This window comes from Microcaecilia unicolor, chromosome 11, assembly GCF_901765095.1.
Source record: "Microcaecilia unicolor chromosome 11, aMicUni1.1, whole genome shotgun sequence".
NCBI lineage: Eukaryota > Metazoa > Chordata > Amphibia > Gymnophiona > Siphonopidae > Microcaecilia > Microcaecilia unicolor.
The window spans coordinates 194,949,634-194,967,472 of NC_044041.1; the positions used below are offsets into that span (position 1 = coordinate 194,949,634).

At 46.3% G+C, this 17,839-nt stretch overlaps 1 protein-coding gene across 1 annotated transcript in view; it reads left to right on the top strand.

Annotated features, from left to right (window-relative positions):
- Positions 1-17,839, top strand: part of LOC115481181 — a 57,671-nt gene that overhangs the window by 15,010 nt on the left and 24,822 nt on the right. The window contains exon 2 of the mRNA XM_030220248.1: positions 4,739-4,835. Within this exon, the coding sequence (XP_030076108.1) occupies positions 4,739-4,835 (97 nt within the window). The remainder of the gene's footprint in view (positions 1-4,738; positions 4,836-17,839) is intronic.

A 17,839-nucleotide genomic window follows, 5' to 3' on the forward strand; every position in this document is an offset into this window, starting at 1 on the left:
TTTGTACTTCTTCCATTTTCTTACTATGGCACCAACAGTTGTCTCCTTCTCGCCCAGCGTCTTACTGATGGTTTTGTAGCCCATTCCAGCCTTGTGCAGGTGTATGATCTTGTCCCTGACATCCTTAGACAGCTCCTTGCTCTTGGCCATTTTGTAGAGGTTAGAGTCTGACTGATTCACTGAGTCTGTGGACAGGTGTCTTTCATACAGGTGACCATTGCCGACAGCTGTCTGTCATGCAGGTAACGAGTTGATTTGGAGCATCTACCTGGTCTGTAGGGGCCAGATCTCTTACTGGTTGGTGGGGGATCAAATACTTATTTCCCTCTGCAGAATGCAAATAAATTCATATACTTTCCACAATGTGATTTTCCGGATTTAATTTGTGATGTGCTATCTCTCACTGTTACCAATAACCTACCCTTCAATTATGGGCTGCTCATGTCTTTGTCAGTGGGCAAACTTACAAAATCAGCAAGGGATCAAATACTTATTTCCACCACTGTATGTTAGATGATGTGAGTTGGAAATCCTTTTAAATAATTAAGTATTTACATAGTAACATAGTAGATGACTGCAGAAAAAGACCTGCACGGTCCATCCAGTCTGCCCAACAAGATAAACTCACATGTGCTACTTTTTGTGTATACCTTACCTTGATTTGTACCTGTCCTTTTCCGGGCACAGACCGTATAAGTCTGCCCAGCACTATCCCCGCCTCCCACCATCGGCTCTGGCACAGACCGTATAAGTCTGCCCAGCACTATCCCCGCCTCCCAACCACCAGCCCCGCCTCCCACTACCGGTTCTGGCACAGACCGTATAAGTCTGCCCAGCACTATCCCCGCCTCCCAACCACCAGCCCCGCCTCCCACCACCGGTTCTGGCACAGACCGTATAAGTCTGCCCAGCACTATCCCCGCCTCCAAACCACCAGTCCCGCCTCCCACCATCGGCTCTGGCACAGACCGTATAATTCTGCCCAGCACCATCTCCGTCTCCCACCACCGGCTCTGCCACCCAATCTCGTCTAAGCTCCTTAGGATCCATTCCTTCTGAACAGCATTCCTTTATGTTTATCCCACGCATGTTTGAATTCCGTTACCGTTTTCGTTTCCACCACCTCCCACACACTTTGGGAGAGGGATTGAATGCTCTAAGGTGATGGATGCTCTGGATTAAGATTACAGGTGCCCTGGGAGCTCTGGAGTAGAACAGAACGTCATTTGTACTATGAATTAAATCCCCATCTTCCTCTCTGGATCTGACTGAAATTTGAAAGAAGGATGTCTTACTGAAGTGCCAACCTTCCTGCAAAAGTTCAGCCAAATCTTTCAGAGAGAGCAGGATCTTCTGTGATTTGGCTGGAGCAGGGAAACAGGATTACAAACAGAAACCTGGGAAGCATGTCTTTCTTGTGTTAGCCTAGAAGTACTAGCCTTCAACTCTCTTGGAATTCACAAAGGCACATGAGCCTTACATGGTGTGGTGGGGAAGTAGGGAACAATGTAAGGCAGGGGCGTAGCCAGACAACAGATTTTTGGTGGGCCTAGGCAAGAAGTGGGTGGGCACCAAGTGTTCTCCACCTACCACCAAAAAACAAAATCTCAGCTGGTGGGAAAACGCTTCTTTGCACCTTAGCAGTCTGCGACAGGCACGCACTGAAAACTGAACAGGCGCAGGTGCTGGTATCCTGGAGAATAGCGTTTCCATTAACATCAGGGGGAAGTCTTCTGCTGGCGGAGCTTGGGATCCCCACCTGCTACCGCTAATACGTGTGCTGCTGTTGGGTGGGCCTGAGCCCTAATTGGGTGGGCCCTGGCCCACCCAGGCCCACCTGTGGCTACGCCACTGATTTAAGGTCTGCAGTCTAGTGGGACAGTGAATGATGTGATGCTGACCCTTGCACTCTACCTGCTGTCACAGTCTTGTTTCTCAGGGACCATGTCTCCAAATGGGTTAATTTTGTACATACTGTTACAGTAATACTAGGTGATAGGATTTGATAAACCATCTTTCTATGGTTACAATCAAAATGGCTTACATATTATATACAGGCACTTTATTTTCTAGCTGGGGAAATGGGGGGGGGGGGGGGTTAGGGGAGTTACCCAGAGTCATAAGGAGCTGCAATGGGAATTGAACCCAGTTACATGGGTTCAGAGGCCACTGCACTAACCATTAGGCTACAGTGGAGGTCTGTAGGGGTATTTACCTGAGATCTCACCTTTGCTGGTTTGGGCCTATACAAGCCTGAACCATTCTTCTAACAAAATGGATTCTGAAGCCTTATTTGGGTTTATCTAAGCTATCACATGGAGCCGGTGGTTGGGAGGCGGGGATAGTGCTGGGCAGACTTATACGGTCTGTGCCAGAGCCGGTGGTGGGAGGCGGGGCTGGTGGTTGGGAGGCGGGGATAGTGCTGGGCAGACTTATACGGTCTGTGCCAGAGCCGGTGGTGGGAGGAGGGGCTGGTGGTTGGGAGGCGGGGATAGTGCTGGGCAGACTTATACGGTCTGTGCCAGAGCCGGTGGTGGGAGGAGGGGCTGGTGGTTGGGAGGCGGGGATAGTGCTGGGCAGACTTACATGGTCTGTGCCCTGAAAAATACAGGTACAAATCAAAGTAAGGTATACACAAAAAGTGGCACATATGAGTTTATCTTGTTGGGCAGACTGGATGGACCGTGCAGGTCCTTTTCTGCCGTCATCTACTATGTTACTATGTTGTGACCTGAATTCATCTGTAACCATTAGAATCCACCTTGCTTGCAATGGAAAAGTACTGCTGAGCATTGCAAAGTTTTCTGCAAGGGCATATTATTTGTTGCAAGCTGGCACCCATTATCTCCCTGGGAAGAAGCTTGTAGGAGAAAAACACCCATAGCAAAAAGAATGGAACCATACAGAGAGTTTGCCTGCCCTTGATAACCGCTTCGTGTCTAGAACAAAGGGTTCTTCATGACTATATTGGACATAGGTCATGGTGTGTGATTGGTCCGCAGGTATCAGCTGACCATGTTGGATACCTAAGTTTTGGACTGAAGAAAGTTGGTTTTTGGGGGGGGAGGTCAGTCGGAGACCGGAGAATGAGGAGAGACCAGAAGGAAGGATGTGCCAGTGAACAGGAAGCTCTGAAGAGAGCAAGAGACTGTTTTCCTAACCAGCGAACTGCATGCCGTGTAACAAACTCAAGGTGAGCTCAGCTTTCACATCAGACCTCATCAAAGACTATACCCTTTTGCGTTCAGAGATACAATTCTTGGACCTATTCCTGGGAGGCTCGCTGACGTTTCAGCTGGAGTGAGGAAAACTCCACTTCTCTACCATTTGGAGACTGCCAGACGGCATGGTGAGATTCAGGATTTATTACCTATAGATGGGGATAGTGAGGCCTTAGTTTATTCTGAGACAGATAGGTTAGGTCAGGATTTTTTTTTGGTCAGTGGAGTATTCAGCTAATCTGTATTTTGCATATGACATGTGCTAAGTTCTCATAAGGATTATTAGGATATCAGTTGTACTGTTCTAATCACTTCTGTAGTTAGTCTCAGGATAATCAGATTGTGTGTTATCTATTTTGATGATAATCTGTTCTATGGCAAGTGTTTTTGTAATTTTGCTTGGCACTTTTTTTTTTTTTTTTTTACATTTGTACCCCGCACTTTCCCACGCATGGCAGGCTCAATGCGGCTTACATGGGGCAATGGAGGGTTAAGTGACTTCCCCAGAGTCACAAGGAGCTGCCTGTGCCTGAAGTGGGAATCGAACTCAGTTCCTCAGGACCAAAGTCCACCACCCTAACCACTAGGCCACTCATCCACTGTTGCTACTATTTGAGATTCCACTAGCAACATTCCATGTAGAAGTTGGCCCTTGCAGATCACCAATGTGGCCGCGCAGGCTTCTGCTTCTGTGAGTCTGACGTCGTCAGACTCACAGAAACAGAAGCCTGCACAGCCTTCTACATGGAATGTTGCTAGTGGAATAGCAACATTCCATGTAGGATCTCCAATAGTAGCAACATTCCATGTAGAATCTCCCATAGTATCTATTTTATTTTTGTTACATTTGTACCCTGCACTTTCCCACTCATGGCAGGCTCAATGCGGCTTACATGGGGCAATGGAGGGTTAAGTGACTTGCCCAGAGTCACAAGGAGCTGCCTGTGCCTGAAGTGGGAATTGAACTCATTTCCCCAGGACCAAAGTCCACCACCCTAACCACTCCTCCACGTTGCTTCAGAATACTTATTATATATTTTCTTTTCTTAATAAATTAATATATATTTAATCTGTGCCTATGGTTTCCTTTTTCCAGCTTGGCTAGCTAGTTTTAGTAGGGCATTAGAGGTCAAATCTCCCTAGACAGGAGCACAGGATAATTGTTAGCGGTATAACTGTTTAACTGTGTTCTGAGCCATATAAGTACCTGTACCAATTAATTAACCTCCAGGTCCTGGAGATGAGGACTGTATCAGAGTTTAAGAAAGCATGGGACAAGCACCTGGGATCCCTTAGGAAAAGGAAGAGTTAGTGGTTACAGAGGATGGGCAGACTGGATGGGCCATTTGGCCTTTATCTGCCCTCATGTTTCTCTGTTTCTATAATTCAGAGCAGCTGCACTGCTTGTTGTCTCGTGTTGACTACTGTCTGTTTTCAGAGAAATTCTGGGCAGATGCATTGCCGGCTTCCCTGCGACCCCACTCTAACAGATTCTATTAATCATATTTTTCTTTCAGACCAAACACAGAGGGGAAGTACAATATCCTGCAGTGGGATGGACCAACTGACATGGACCCCATGGAGAATGGGCAACCCACCAAGCCTTCACATAAGGTAGGGCACTGGGCCTCACTTTGGGATTGTCAACACTATCTAGATAGACCAGACAGGGCTGGTGTTACAGGGGTGCAACCAGGGCAATTGCCCTTGTCCCCCTTGCTACAGGGGACTCCTTATTAAGTGTGTCTGAAGTTGAAGAACCTACAGCTTGTTTCCAGGCTTTGGGGCCCCCTCCTAAATTTCTTCCCTGGGCCCCAGCGTGTCTAATGCCAGGTCCCCTTCTTAACTCCAATACAATGTTTTGGGGTTTGCTTGACAGTAACGCAGGGCCTAGCCTGCAGCCCAGGGGCGTAGCCAGACACCCAATTTTGGATGGGCCTGGGCCCAAGATGGGTGGGCAGAAGAACCCCACCCCATCCCACAGGTGATTTGGTCTCTCCTTCTCTCGCCTGCATGCCATGTGGTCTCTCAAATATCCCCCCTCTCCTGCACTCCTTTTAAATAGCAGATTTTCACCAGCAGTGAGCAGCAACTAATACTCAGTACTCATGTTGGCCCCACATCCTTCCCACTGATGAAGCTTCCTGTTTCTGCATAGGCGGGAATAAGTCAGAGGGGAGGGCTTTGGGGCCGGTGTGAGCAGTATGTATCAGTCGCTGCTTCCTGCAGGTGAAGATCTGCTATTTATAAGGTATGCAGGAGGGACAGTCGTTGGGAGTTTTCAGCTTGGGAATCTCTGCCAGCCACATCACAGGTGTGCTGCAGGGTTGCCAGGTAGAAATTTTTTTTCCAGCCCAATCCGGGCCAGAAACCAGCCCAAAACCCGCCCAAACACAAACCCCGCCCCTGACACCCCCACCCCCGCGTCACCGGCCCCGCCCCCGCCGTCACCGGCCCCGCCTCCCACGTCATCGGGCCCGCCTCCCCGTCATCGGCCCCGCCTCCCACGTCATCGGCCCCGCCTCCCACGTCATCGGCCCCGCCCAAAACGTCACTAACCCCGCCCAAAAACGTCACTAACCCCGCCCCCCGCGGCTGAAAAAAATCAAAAAGCCGCCCAAAAAGCCGCCCGGAAGCCTAAAAAACCGCCCAAAAAACCGCAACCCGCCGCGGGCAAAAATTTCCTGCGGCGGGTCGCGGAAAACCGCCCAATTGGGCGGTAAAACCGCCCACCTGGCAACACTGGTGTGTTGCTACTGGTGGGCCTGAGCTCAAAGTGCCACCCAAGAGGTTGGGAGGCGGGGATAGTGCGGGGCAGACTTATACGGTCTGTGCCAGAGCCGGTGGTGGGAGGCGGGGATAGTGCTGGGCAGACTTATACGGTCTGTGTCAGAGCCGGTGGTTGGGAGGTGGGGCTGGTGGTTGGGAGGTGGGGATAGTGCTGGGCAGACTTGTACGGTCTGTTCCCTGAAGAGCATAGGTACAAATCAAAGTAGGGTATACACAAAAAGTAGCACACATGAGTTGTCTTGTTGGGCAGACTGGATGGACCGCGCAGGTCTTTTTCTGCCGTCATCTACTATGTTACTATGTAAGCCCAACCTTGGCTATGCCACTGGTCCAATCCAGGTCATATGTACCTGGCAGAAACTGCTATGGGTTACCATATGGCTCCAGAAAAAGGAGGACACATTGATCCAGTCCAGGTTTTGCTTCCATTGAAAGCAAGGGAAGTAAAACCCAGACTGGCTCAATCCCTAGCTATGGGTTGCTTAGTCCACTCCACTGATCCTCACACAGCTCTGAAGCAGCTCAGGTCTCAGACTAGAAGGGAAGCTTGTGCCTATGGTATTTCTGTGTTTAATTAGACTCCAAAAATTGCAATACCTGTGATTGGTTAGAGTTGGGAAGGACAGGAAGGAGGCTAAGATAGAAAAGCAATGGGGGAAGGGGGTGCTGTGATTTCTAACAAAGGGAGATGTTGGGAACCCAGGGGAGATAAAGGGTGAGAGTGAAAAGAGGAGAGTGGATTGTTTTTATGGGTCAAGGGTGCCATCTAGAGGACTAACAGAGAATTACAGGCCATATTTTCAGCTGCTCAAGCTGTAAATTTGTTTTAATTTGTCTGTTTCTGTCTCTTTCCCTTTCAGCCTCCCATCATTCTCTTTTGCTTTCTAAAGAACATAAAGGCTGAAGAGCCATGCCACCCTGTTTCTTACAGAAAGATTCCCTCCCCCCCTTGTATAAAAATGAAGGAAGATTACTCATAAAAATGTATTTGTTTCACATTTTTATAATTCCATTAACACCTCAGAAACCAGTTGGGTCACCCCTCCTTCTGCCTCCTACATCACAGCAGGGGAGGATCAGAAATGCTCCTCCCAGAAACTTGAGGATCTCTTGAAGTGTGACTGATTCTGGTAAAAGGTATGAGACCTTTCACTTAGCAGGGAAAGTACAGAATCTCTGGAACAGTATCTATTAAAACACAGCCTTTCCCCTTCCCCAGACCACACACTGCATTCCAGTGCTGACCTAGCATTTAAATCAAAAAAGGAGTGGAGGATGGGGTAAAGGACACTCCAACACAGGGACCTGGTGCTTAACAAACTCTTTAGTCAGTATTTATACAGTAGGACTTGACACGGTCTGTGTTTCGGCTGCGTTCGGCTTTCTGGCTGCGTTTTTTTTTGTCCATACATTTTGTGTGAACGGAGGTCTTTCGATTATTCTACGTGTTGACATCTGTTCGAAAACCATTGTGACCCCTGAGGTAGGCGTTTCATCACGCCGAAACACGGACCGTGTCGGGTCCTACTGTATAAATACTGAATAAAGAATTTCTTAAGCACCAGACCCTGTGTTGGAGTGTCCATTACCCATCCTCTGCTCCTTTTTTGATTGGATTTTCTACCTGGAGGCCTTTTCCTGTTCTGCTCACAGCTCTATGACCTAGCATTTTATCCATGAATTTAGCAGCAACCTTATAGTTCCCAAGAATATGTGGTTCTCCCAACTCCCATAGATCTAGAGAGCCCACCAAATATTCCAGAGACTCCTTCCATCCCAACCCAGTGCGCCAATTGCAAAATTTGAGGAAGCAGCCTGGTTGCCCTGAAATAAGGCTGCACTGTAATGAGACAGAGACACCCAGAGCTGTCTCCATCCCCACTGGGCTGAAGTGGAGGATCAGCCTAATGGCTGAGACCAGGGAAGCCAGGTTCAAATCTCATCCTCACTCCCTGTGACCTTGGGGAAGTCCCTTCATTCTCTGCTGCCTCAGGTACAAATACAAAGGGCAATTTTGTAACTGTATGTATATAGTTACATGTGCCAAGATAATTGCACATATGTGCATTATTATATAAAATAGCATATTAAACCCTGGGCTCTATATAGTGCGACGTGCGAATCTAGTCATATTCTGGATTTGTGTGTTCAATTTAATTACTTAATAAGCCAATCAGCCACTTAACAAGCAATTATTGACACTAATTGGCATTAATTAGAATTTCCATGCAGAACTGTCTAAGCGTATTCTATAGCATGATGCACGTAAATTCTAAGTTGCAAGTTTTACTTGGCGCAACTGCCCGTGACAACATTTAGTTGCATGGATGGGCACTCAGCATATTCTATAAACCGTATTTTGACACCCAGCAGACAGGACTTAACAAAGATCTGGGTTTTCTAGCACATTATAAACCATAAAATTGTACTGCTTTGTCACCCTCCATGCATATCTCCCTGTCCCTCATGCACCGGACTCTTCCTGTCTCTCACCTATCCACCCCCATCCTGTTAGACTGTCACTGAAATGCTTTGATGTTTCACTTATATATACTGTCATCTACCAACATTTGCTTATTTCCGATCTGACGAAGAAGGGCAACCTTTGAAAGCTAATCAAGAAATGTATTAAGTTATGTCCAATAAAAAAAGGTACCATCTTATTTTCTTTTCCATGTTTTATTTTGTTTTATTTCTATTTATAAACCGTAGGGAAATGTAGGCTTATTCTATAAAGTACTCCTAAATTTAGTCGTACTTTATAGAATACGCCTAGGTGTATTTTATTTCGGCACTGATTTTTTTAGGCAAGATATTTAGAATCTAATCCTAAATGCATAACTAGAAATGGACGTACACATGGGAGGGACGGGGGCATATGTACACCTTGCATGTGGAATTTATAGAACATACAATACGTATTTAGCGTATAGGACTCTATAAGCTATGTGCATATCATGGAACACTTAGGAGAGAACATTGATGCCCTGCCTTTGACCTGACATAACTACCCCTAACTTTAGGTGCATCGATGCTGACTTACATTAATATTCTATAGTAATATTTTAGCGCACAGAATTGGCACTCAATGCTTGGCATTGGTGCACCTGCCTTGAGAAGCCCGATTACAGAATTGCCCCCTTTAGATTGAAAGTCTTCCAGGAGCAGGAAAATACTTACAGTACCTGAATGTAAGTCACCTTGAGCCAGTACTGAGAAAGTCATGAGTTAAAGTCAAATCCCTCCTCCTGCCCTGGCTCCTACACAACACAGGCTGCCTTTCATAAGGCAACTCTGATTAAGGACATAGTAATTCCTGGGGAAGGAGACGCCTCCCAGTTTGTCTGACCTGGAAGTGGGGCAGTTTTCCTGCTCCCCAAATCCATAGATCCAAATCCAAAATAAATAACAGTGGAGCACTGGGATGTGTTGTCTATTTATTTATACACTTTGATATTCCACCCGACCCAGCTAAAAGCTGATCTAAGTGCATCCCAAGAAAAACATCCTTAATATTAAAACAAATATTTATTAAGATTTATTCACCGCCTTTTTGAAGGAATTCACTCAAGGCAGTGCACAATAAGAATAAATCAAACATGAGCAATAGACAATTACAGAAGTAAAAATATTCAAATAACAAAGCGCATTTCCTCAACCCAGAACATCCCAGTGTATGCCGTGGGAGGCATTTGGATAATAGCAAACAGGTCAGCGCACTGCTGTCTGTCTGAGGTGATTGTGAGTGTATTTGGGATTCTGTTTGGGTGAAAGCGATCTAACCAGGCAGAAACAGCTCCTTGCCAGTTAAATCGCCAGCTCCTGGCTAACCGGTCATTTTCAGCGGTCCTTAACCAGTTAATTCCGCTTAATGCTGGGTGGATTCTGTGGCAGGAGTCAGGAGGATGTTAGAGGGGAATATGTGGGTTTGAATTTTATGTATGGATTATGTTCATTTGCTCTATATGTAACTTTTTACCTTGTGTGATTGAATCTTGTTGAATGGCAAAGAGGGGCATAATCGAACGGCGCCGGCAAAATAGATCGCCGGCGATCTATTTTGGCGGCGACACAACAGCTGGCCGGATCCGTATTATCGAAAAAGAGGGCCGGCCATCTTTTCTTTCGATAATACGGTTTGGCCCGGCCAAATGCCAGAGTTCGCCGGGTTTGAGATCGCCGGTTTTGTTTTTCAGCGATAATGGAAAAAAATGCCGGCCATCTCAAACCCGGCGAAATCTAAGGCGTTTGGTCATGGGAGGAGCCAGCATTTGTAGTGCACTGGTCCCCCTCACATGCCAGGACACCAATCGGGCAGCCTAGGGGGCACTTCTAAAAAATTTTTTAAAATACACAAATAGCTCCCAGGTGCATAGCTCCCTTACCTTGGGTACTGAGCCCCCCAAATCCCCTCCAAACCCACTCCCCACAACTCTACACCATTACCATAGCCCTTATGGGTGAATGGGGGCACCTACATATAGGTACAGTGGGTTTTGGGGGAGTTTGGAGGGCTCAACACTTAGCACCACAAGTGTAACAGGTAGGGGGTGGGAATGGACCTGGGTCTGCCTGCCTGAAGTGCACTGCACCCATTAAAAACTGTTCCAGGGACTTGCATACTGCTGTCAGGGAGCTGGGTATGACATTTGAGGCTGGCAAAAAAAGATTTTTATTTTTTTAGTGTGGGAGGGGGTTTGTGACCACTGGGGGAGTATGGGGAGGTCATCCCCCATTCCCTCCGGTGGTCATCTGGTGAATTGGGGCACCTTTTTGAGGCTTGGTCGTGAAAATAAAAGGACCAAGTAAACCCGGTGAAATACTTATTAACGCCGCTTTTTTTTTCCATTATCCGCGAAAGCCGGCTGTCTGGTAGCCCCGCCCATGTCCCGCCTTTGCTACGCTACCGACACGCCCCCTTGAACTTTCGCCGGCTCGGCGATGGGAAAGCGTCAATGGTGTCAAAAAAGCAGCTTTCGATTATACCGATTTCGCCGCTTTTGCGAGATCGCCGGCGATTACTTTCAAAAATAAGCCTGAAAGGCAACTAGGTCTTTCCTATCTTACATTGGCGTTCTTTTCCGATTTCTTGTTTTTCTTGTTATTTTATCTGTAAACCGCTTTAATTTGCTTGCAACGAAAGCGGTACAGCAAAAATTTTAATAAACGATAAAACAAAAATGATCGGTTAGCGTCTACCACAAAACTCGGTATTTTGGGAGTGTTCTGGGAGTGGAGTCAGCGCTTGGCTGGTTAAATGCCAATACTCGGCACTTGATCGGTCAAGGTCACCGCAGAAACAGGACCACATAAAAGTCAGTCTTATCTGTATGCAGTGCCCCATAGCTAGATACGTGTCAAATATCGCACTTAACCAGGTCCGTAAACCCAAAAAGTCAATGCTGGAGGCTGGACGTGGCCCGGCATTGAATTTTTGGGCATGATGCTAACAGCTGCCAGCTGAATATCGATCTTCCGAATTCCTGTTTTTATTACTCGGGCGGATCTCAGTCCTGGTCAGGTTTGAAGAAATCAGACAGAAATCTTCTCTTTTTCAAATAATCCAGCTTTTTTCCCCCCCTTACATAAGAACTGCCAAAGTGGGTGAAACCAAAAGTCCAGCAGTGGCAACCAATGGATGAAGTATCTAAAGTGTGTGGGAGAGGGGGGTGGGGGGAGGAAGGGATTTTTGGCTTTAGCTCTCACCTTTTTCAGTAGTATCACAACATAGTAACATAGAAAGTGATGGCAGATAAAGACCTGAATGGTCCATCCAGTCTACCGAACAGTCATATTCATTCTCAATTTTAGATTAAATCAATAATGAACGTGATATTATTTTCTTGAACATGGTCTCCAAAACTGAACACAATACTCCAGGTGGGGCCTCACCAACGACTTGTACAGGGGCATCAACACCTTCTTTCTTCTACTGGTCACACCTCTTTCTATACAGCCTAGCATCCATCTGGCTAAGGCCACCACCTTGTCACACTGTTTTGTCACCTTCAGATACTACTACTACTTGACATTTCTATAGCGCTACTAGGGTTACGCAGCGCTGTACAGTTTAACAAAAAAGGACAGTCCCTGCTCAAAGGAGCTTACAATCTAAAGGACGAAATGACAAGTTGGGCAGTCTAGATTTCTTGAATAGTGGTTAGGTGCCAAAGGCGACATTGAAGAGATGGGCTTTGAGCAAGGGCTTTGAGCAAGATCCTCAGATACTATCACCCCAAGATCCCTCTTCCTGTCTGTGCATATCAGCCTCTCACCACCTAACACATCCGTCTCCCTTGGATTTCTACTTCCTAAGTACATCACTTTGCATTGAATTTTAATTGCCAAACATTAGACCATTCTTCTAACTTTTGCAGATCCCTTTTCATGTTTTCCACTCCCTCCGGGGTGTCCACTCTGTTACAAATCTTGGTATCATCCGCAAAAAGGCAAACTTTCCCTTCTAACCCTTCGGCAATGTCACTCACAAATATATTGAACGGAATCGGCACCAACACCAATCCTTGAGGCACTCCACTACTCAACCTTTCCCTCCTCCGAGTGAATTCCATTAACCACCACCCTCTAGCGTCGGTCTGTCAACCAGTTCCTAATCGAGTTCACCACTTCAGGTCCTAACTTCAGCCTGTCAAGTTTATTCAAGAGCCTCCTATGAGGAACTGTGTCAAAGGCTTTGCTGAATCTAAGTAGATTACATCTAGCACACGTCCTTGATCCAATTCTCTGGTCACTCAGTAAAACAATTCTATCAGATTTGTTTGGCACGATTTACTTTTGGTAAAACCATGCTATCTTGGATCTTGTAACCTATTGGATTCCAGGAAATTCACTGTCCTTTCCTTCAGCATCGCTTCCATTACTTTGACAATAACCGAATGAGGCTTACCGGCCTGTAGTTTCCAGCTTCTTCTCTGTCACTACTTTTGTGAAGAGGGACCACATCCTCTCTTCTCCAATCCCACGGAACCTTCCCCATCTCCAAGGATTTATTAAACAAATCTTTTAGAGGACCCGCCAGAACCTCTCTGAGCTCCCTCAATATCCTGGGATGGATCCCGTCCGGTCCCATGGCTTTGTCCATCTTTAAATTTTCAAGTTGTTCATAAACACTTTCTTCCGTGAACGGTGCTATATCCGCTCCATTCTCATATATACCTTTGCCGGTAAATCGTGGTCCTTCTCCAGGATTCTCTTCCGTGAACAGAGAAGTATTTGTTTAGCGCGTTTGATTTTTCCTCATCATTATCCACAAAGCGGTCCACAGCATTTGTCAGTCTCACAATTCCATTTTAGTCTTTCTCGTTTCACTAATATACCTGAAAAAATTCTTGTCGCCCCCTCCTTACATTTCTAGCCATTTGTTCTTCCACTTGCAGTTTCGCCAGACGTATATCTCTTTTGGCTTCTCTCGACTTCATCCGGTATTCTTCTCTGGGTTCCTCTTCTTGAGTTTTCCTGTATTTCATGAACGCCAACTCTTTAGCCTTTATTTTCTCAGCCACTTGCTTGGAGAACCATGTTGGTTTCCTTTTTCTCTTGTTTTTTATTTATTCTCTTTACATAAAGGTTCGTAGACGTATTTATAGCTCCTTTCAGCCTGGACCACTGCCTTTCCGCTTATCATATGTCCTCCCAGCCCATCAGCTCTTTCTTCCAGAATTCCCCCATTTTACTAAAGTCAGCATGTTTGAAATCCAGGGCTTTGATTTTGAGTGGCTGCCCTCCACTTTAACTGCTATATCAAACTGTTTGATGATCACTGCTGCCCAGGAGGGCACCCACTCGGACATTAGACACACTTTACCCATTTGTGAGCACCAAATCTAGCATCGCTCCCTCCCTCGTGGGTTCTGTCACCGTTTATCTGAGCAGAGCAGCACTTTGAAAGGCATCCATATCTCTCTACTTCTTTCCGATTCTGCAGATGGAACTTTCCAATCCACATCCGGCAGGTTGAAATCTCCCAGCAACAGCACCTCTCTTTTCTTTCCCAACTTATGGATATCTGTAAGCAGATCTTTATTAGTGCCTCCGATTGTGTTGGCGGTCTGTAGACAACACCCATGTGGACAGGGGTTCCATCATCTCTTTTCAAGGTGATCCATATCGCTTCTTCCTTTCTCCAGGCCCCTGGCATTTCAGTCGCTGCACTATCCTTTCTCACATACAGAGCTACTCCTCCACCTTTACGACCATCTCTATTCTTCCTAAATAGATTGTAGCCTGGTATGTTTGCATCCCATTCATGGGAATCATTGAACCATGTCTCTGTGATACCAACAATGTCTAGGTCTGCCTCTAACATCATTTACATTCAGGCACCCTAGATATTTCTTGGTCCCTGGAGGGCTTACAATCTAATTTTGCACCTGAGGCAATGGAGGGTTTAGTGACCTGTCCAAGGTCACACAGAGCAGCACTGGGATTTGAACTGGGCTTCCCTGTTTCTTGGTCTGTGCTTTCACCATGTATAACATGCAGGATGTGCAGTGGGATCTCTGTTGCATGCATGCAGTGTATGCAGTAAGATGTGTGTGGCATGCAGACCATGCAGTGGGATCTCTGCCTCATACAGTGTATCCAGTGGATTATGTACAGTATTTAGTATATGCAGTGAGACATGGTAGTAGGTAGTGAGTGATCTGTGCTGCATGCAGTGTATACGGTAAGATTTGTATAGCATGCAGGATGTGCAGTTGGATATCTGTTGCATGCAGTGTACACAGTAAGATTTGTGCAGCATGCAAGATGTGCAGTGGAATCTCTGTGGCATGCAGCATACGCAGTAAGATTTGTGAAGCCTGTTGCATGCAGTGTACACAGTAAGATTTGTGCAGTGTGCAGGATGTGCAGTGAGATCTCTGCCTCATGCAGCATGTCCAGTAGGTTATGTGCAATATTTAGAATACGCAGTGAGAGATGATAGTAGGTAGTGTTTACAGTGGGATCTCTGCTACATACAGTGTATACAGTAAGATTTGTGTAGTATGCAGGATGTGCAGTGGGATCTCTGCTGCATGCAGTGTATGCAGTAAGATTTGTGCAGCATGCAGGATGTGCAGTAGGATCTCTGTAGTATGCAGTGTATGCAGTAAGATTTGTGCAGCATGCAGGATGTGCAATGGGATCTATGTTGCATGCAGTGTACACAGTAAGATTTGTTTAGCATGCAGGATGTGCAATGGGATCTATGTTGCATGCAGTGTACACAGTAAGATTTGTGTAGCATGCAGGATGTGCAGTGGGATCTCTGTAGTATGCAGTGTATGCAGTAAGATTTGTGCAACATGCAGGATGTGCAGTAGGATCTCTGTAGTATGCAGTGTATGCAGTAAGATTTGTGCAGCTGCAGGATGTGCAATGGGATCTATGTTGCATGCAACGTACATAGTAAGATTTGTGCAGCATGCAGAATGTGCAGTGGAATCTCTGTAGTATGCAGTGTATGTAGTAAGATTTGTGCAACATGCAGGATGTGCAATGGGATCTCTGGATCTCTGTTGCATGCAGCATATGCAGTAAGATTTGTGCAGCATGCAGGATGTGCAATGGGATCTATGTTGCATGCAGTGTACATAGTAAGATTTGTGCAGCATGCAGAATGTGCAGTGGAATCTCTGTAGTGTGCAGTGTATGCAGTAAGATTTGTGCAACATGCAGGATGTGCAGTAAGATCTCTGCAGTATGCAGTGTATGCAGTAAGATTTGTGCAGTATGCAGGATGTGCAGTGGGATTTCAGCCTCATTCAGCGTGTCCAGTGGGTTAGGTGCTGAATTTAGAATATGCAGTGAGAGATGGTAGTAGGTAGTGCTTAACAGCGGGATCTGTGCTGCATGCAGTGTACACAGTAAGATTTTTATAGTATGCAGGGTGCACCGTGGGATCTCTGTTGCATGCAGTGTATACTGTAAGAAGTGTGTGGCATGCAAGCTGTGCAGTGCGATCTCTGCCTCGTGCAGTGTGTGTGGTGGGTTTTGTGCAATATTTAGTGTATGGGGTGAGATATGGTAGTAGGTAATGATCTGTGCTGCAAGCAGTACAGACAGATAAGTATTTTTCCTGCGTGTAATGTGTTGTGTGCAGCAAGCAGAGTTCAAGTGGGTTTTGTACTGTGTGTGCTTTGCGCAGAGGGAGGGAGTCTGCATGCCGTGGGTCATGTGTAGCTGTATGTGCTGTGTCATTTGTACAGCATGCACTGGAAGCAGGAGACTTTTTTATTCAGTACTTCTCAGTTGAGTCTGTGCCCTGTGCAGATGTAGAGTTTGTGCAGAGCAGACCACATGATTTATCCTTGCAATTCTGGCAGAGCATTTCAGGTTGTAGAAGCTTGGCTGGGTGGAGACTGTTTACAATGAAGATTTACCTCAGGGAAATGCTGGCAGGGAAGGAGAGAGAAGGATTGGGGTCTTGTTGAATTAGATAACACAAATACTCCCAAATGCACCCATCAAAATAAAACAAATCCCTTATAAGAAGATAATTGCTAGATATTAGCGTGAGACGCACCTCCAAATACTGCGGTTTTATTCCTCTTCAAGTCACAGCCCCAGTACCTGCCCTCCCTTTCCCCATCTATCTGCTTGTTTGGCCTTCAGAAGTGAGTACAAATGGAGTGAGGTGAGGAGAAAGATCAATCTCTCCCAACTCTCTTGGCTTCTGTCCAGCTTTTGGATTTGGTGCTGCAGGTGGAGGTGGTGGTGGGACTCGGGCGTGTATGACATTTTTACTTTCAATGAGTGCAATATGTATCCCTGCCATGATACACACCCTACAGACAGCATTTCTTTAATTGCAACATTTTCCATGTGAACAGGGTGTGTATCACTGCTGTAGGACTCACTGGGGGGAGGGGATTGAGAGGGTTCACTCTATACAATGAGAGAGACCTGTGCTCCACACTGCAGGATTGAAGAGAGGGACCATGGATAGTGGGGTCTGGATTGGGGGGGGGAGGGGAGGAACTGAGATGCTTGGGTTGACTCGGTTGAGGGTTCATACTACAGCGGATGGGAATAAGGCAGTGGGCTTCACAGTGCAGGATAGAAATAAGGGAGTGAGCTGCTGGGGCTGGGACTGGGGAGTTGGTTAGGGATATAGGAGGCAGAGGGATAGGCACAGTGATACCCCTGATGGAAATGCTATTAGCATTGATTACTTGTTAATGGCTCTTGGATATAAACATAGAAGAATCAATTAAAAGGAGTTTCTAACAGAGCCGGTGAAGGATATTATGTGCCCTAGATCAGGGGTGTCCAACCTCAGTCCTCGAGGGCCCCAGCTCAGTCAGGTTTTTCAGGATTTTGGATTTCCCCAATGAATATGCATGAGATCTCTTTGCATGCACTGCCTTGACTGTACGCAAATAGATCTCATGAATATTCATTGTGGAAATTCTGAAAACCCAACCTGGTGAGGGCTGAGGTTGGACACCCCAGTCCTAGATGAATCTTCAGCTGTTCCCCCCATCCAAAATTAATTTACAAGCCCCTAGTCCTCCTCCTGACATCCTGATAATTAACCTCAATAACCATGATAATCTCAACATCATCCCTTCCAGTACAAATCTGTAAAAACACATAATTGGCCATATCTATCTATCTATGCAATAGAGGTCATTTAACGACTGCAACTACTCTTCGTTGCTCCCAGATACTGCCATCCAAGGCAACCCCCTGGTATGCCTAATGGTTCAGCTGACTCTGGATCCCAACCACTGGTATTTCGTAATAACCTCAGAAAAAAATCCTACTCTGGAAATAGCGACTGTTGACTGTAGCTTTACTCCTCTCGCCCTTTAGCCTTCTTT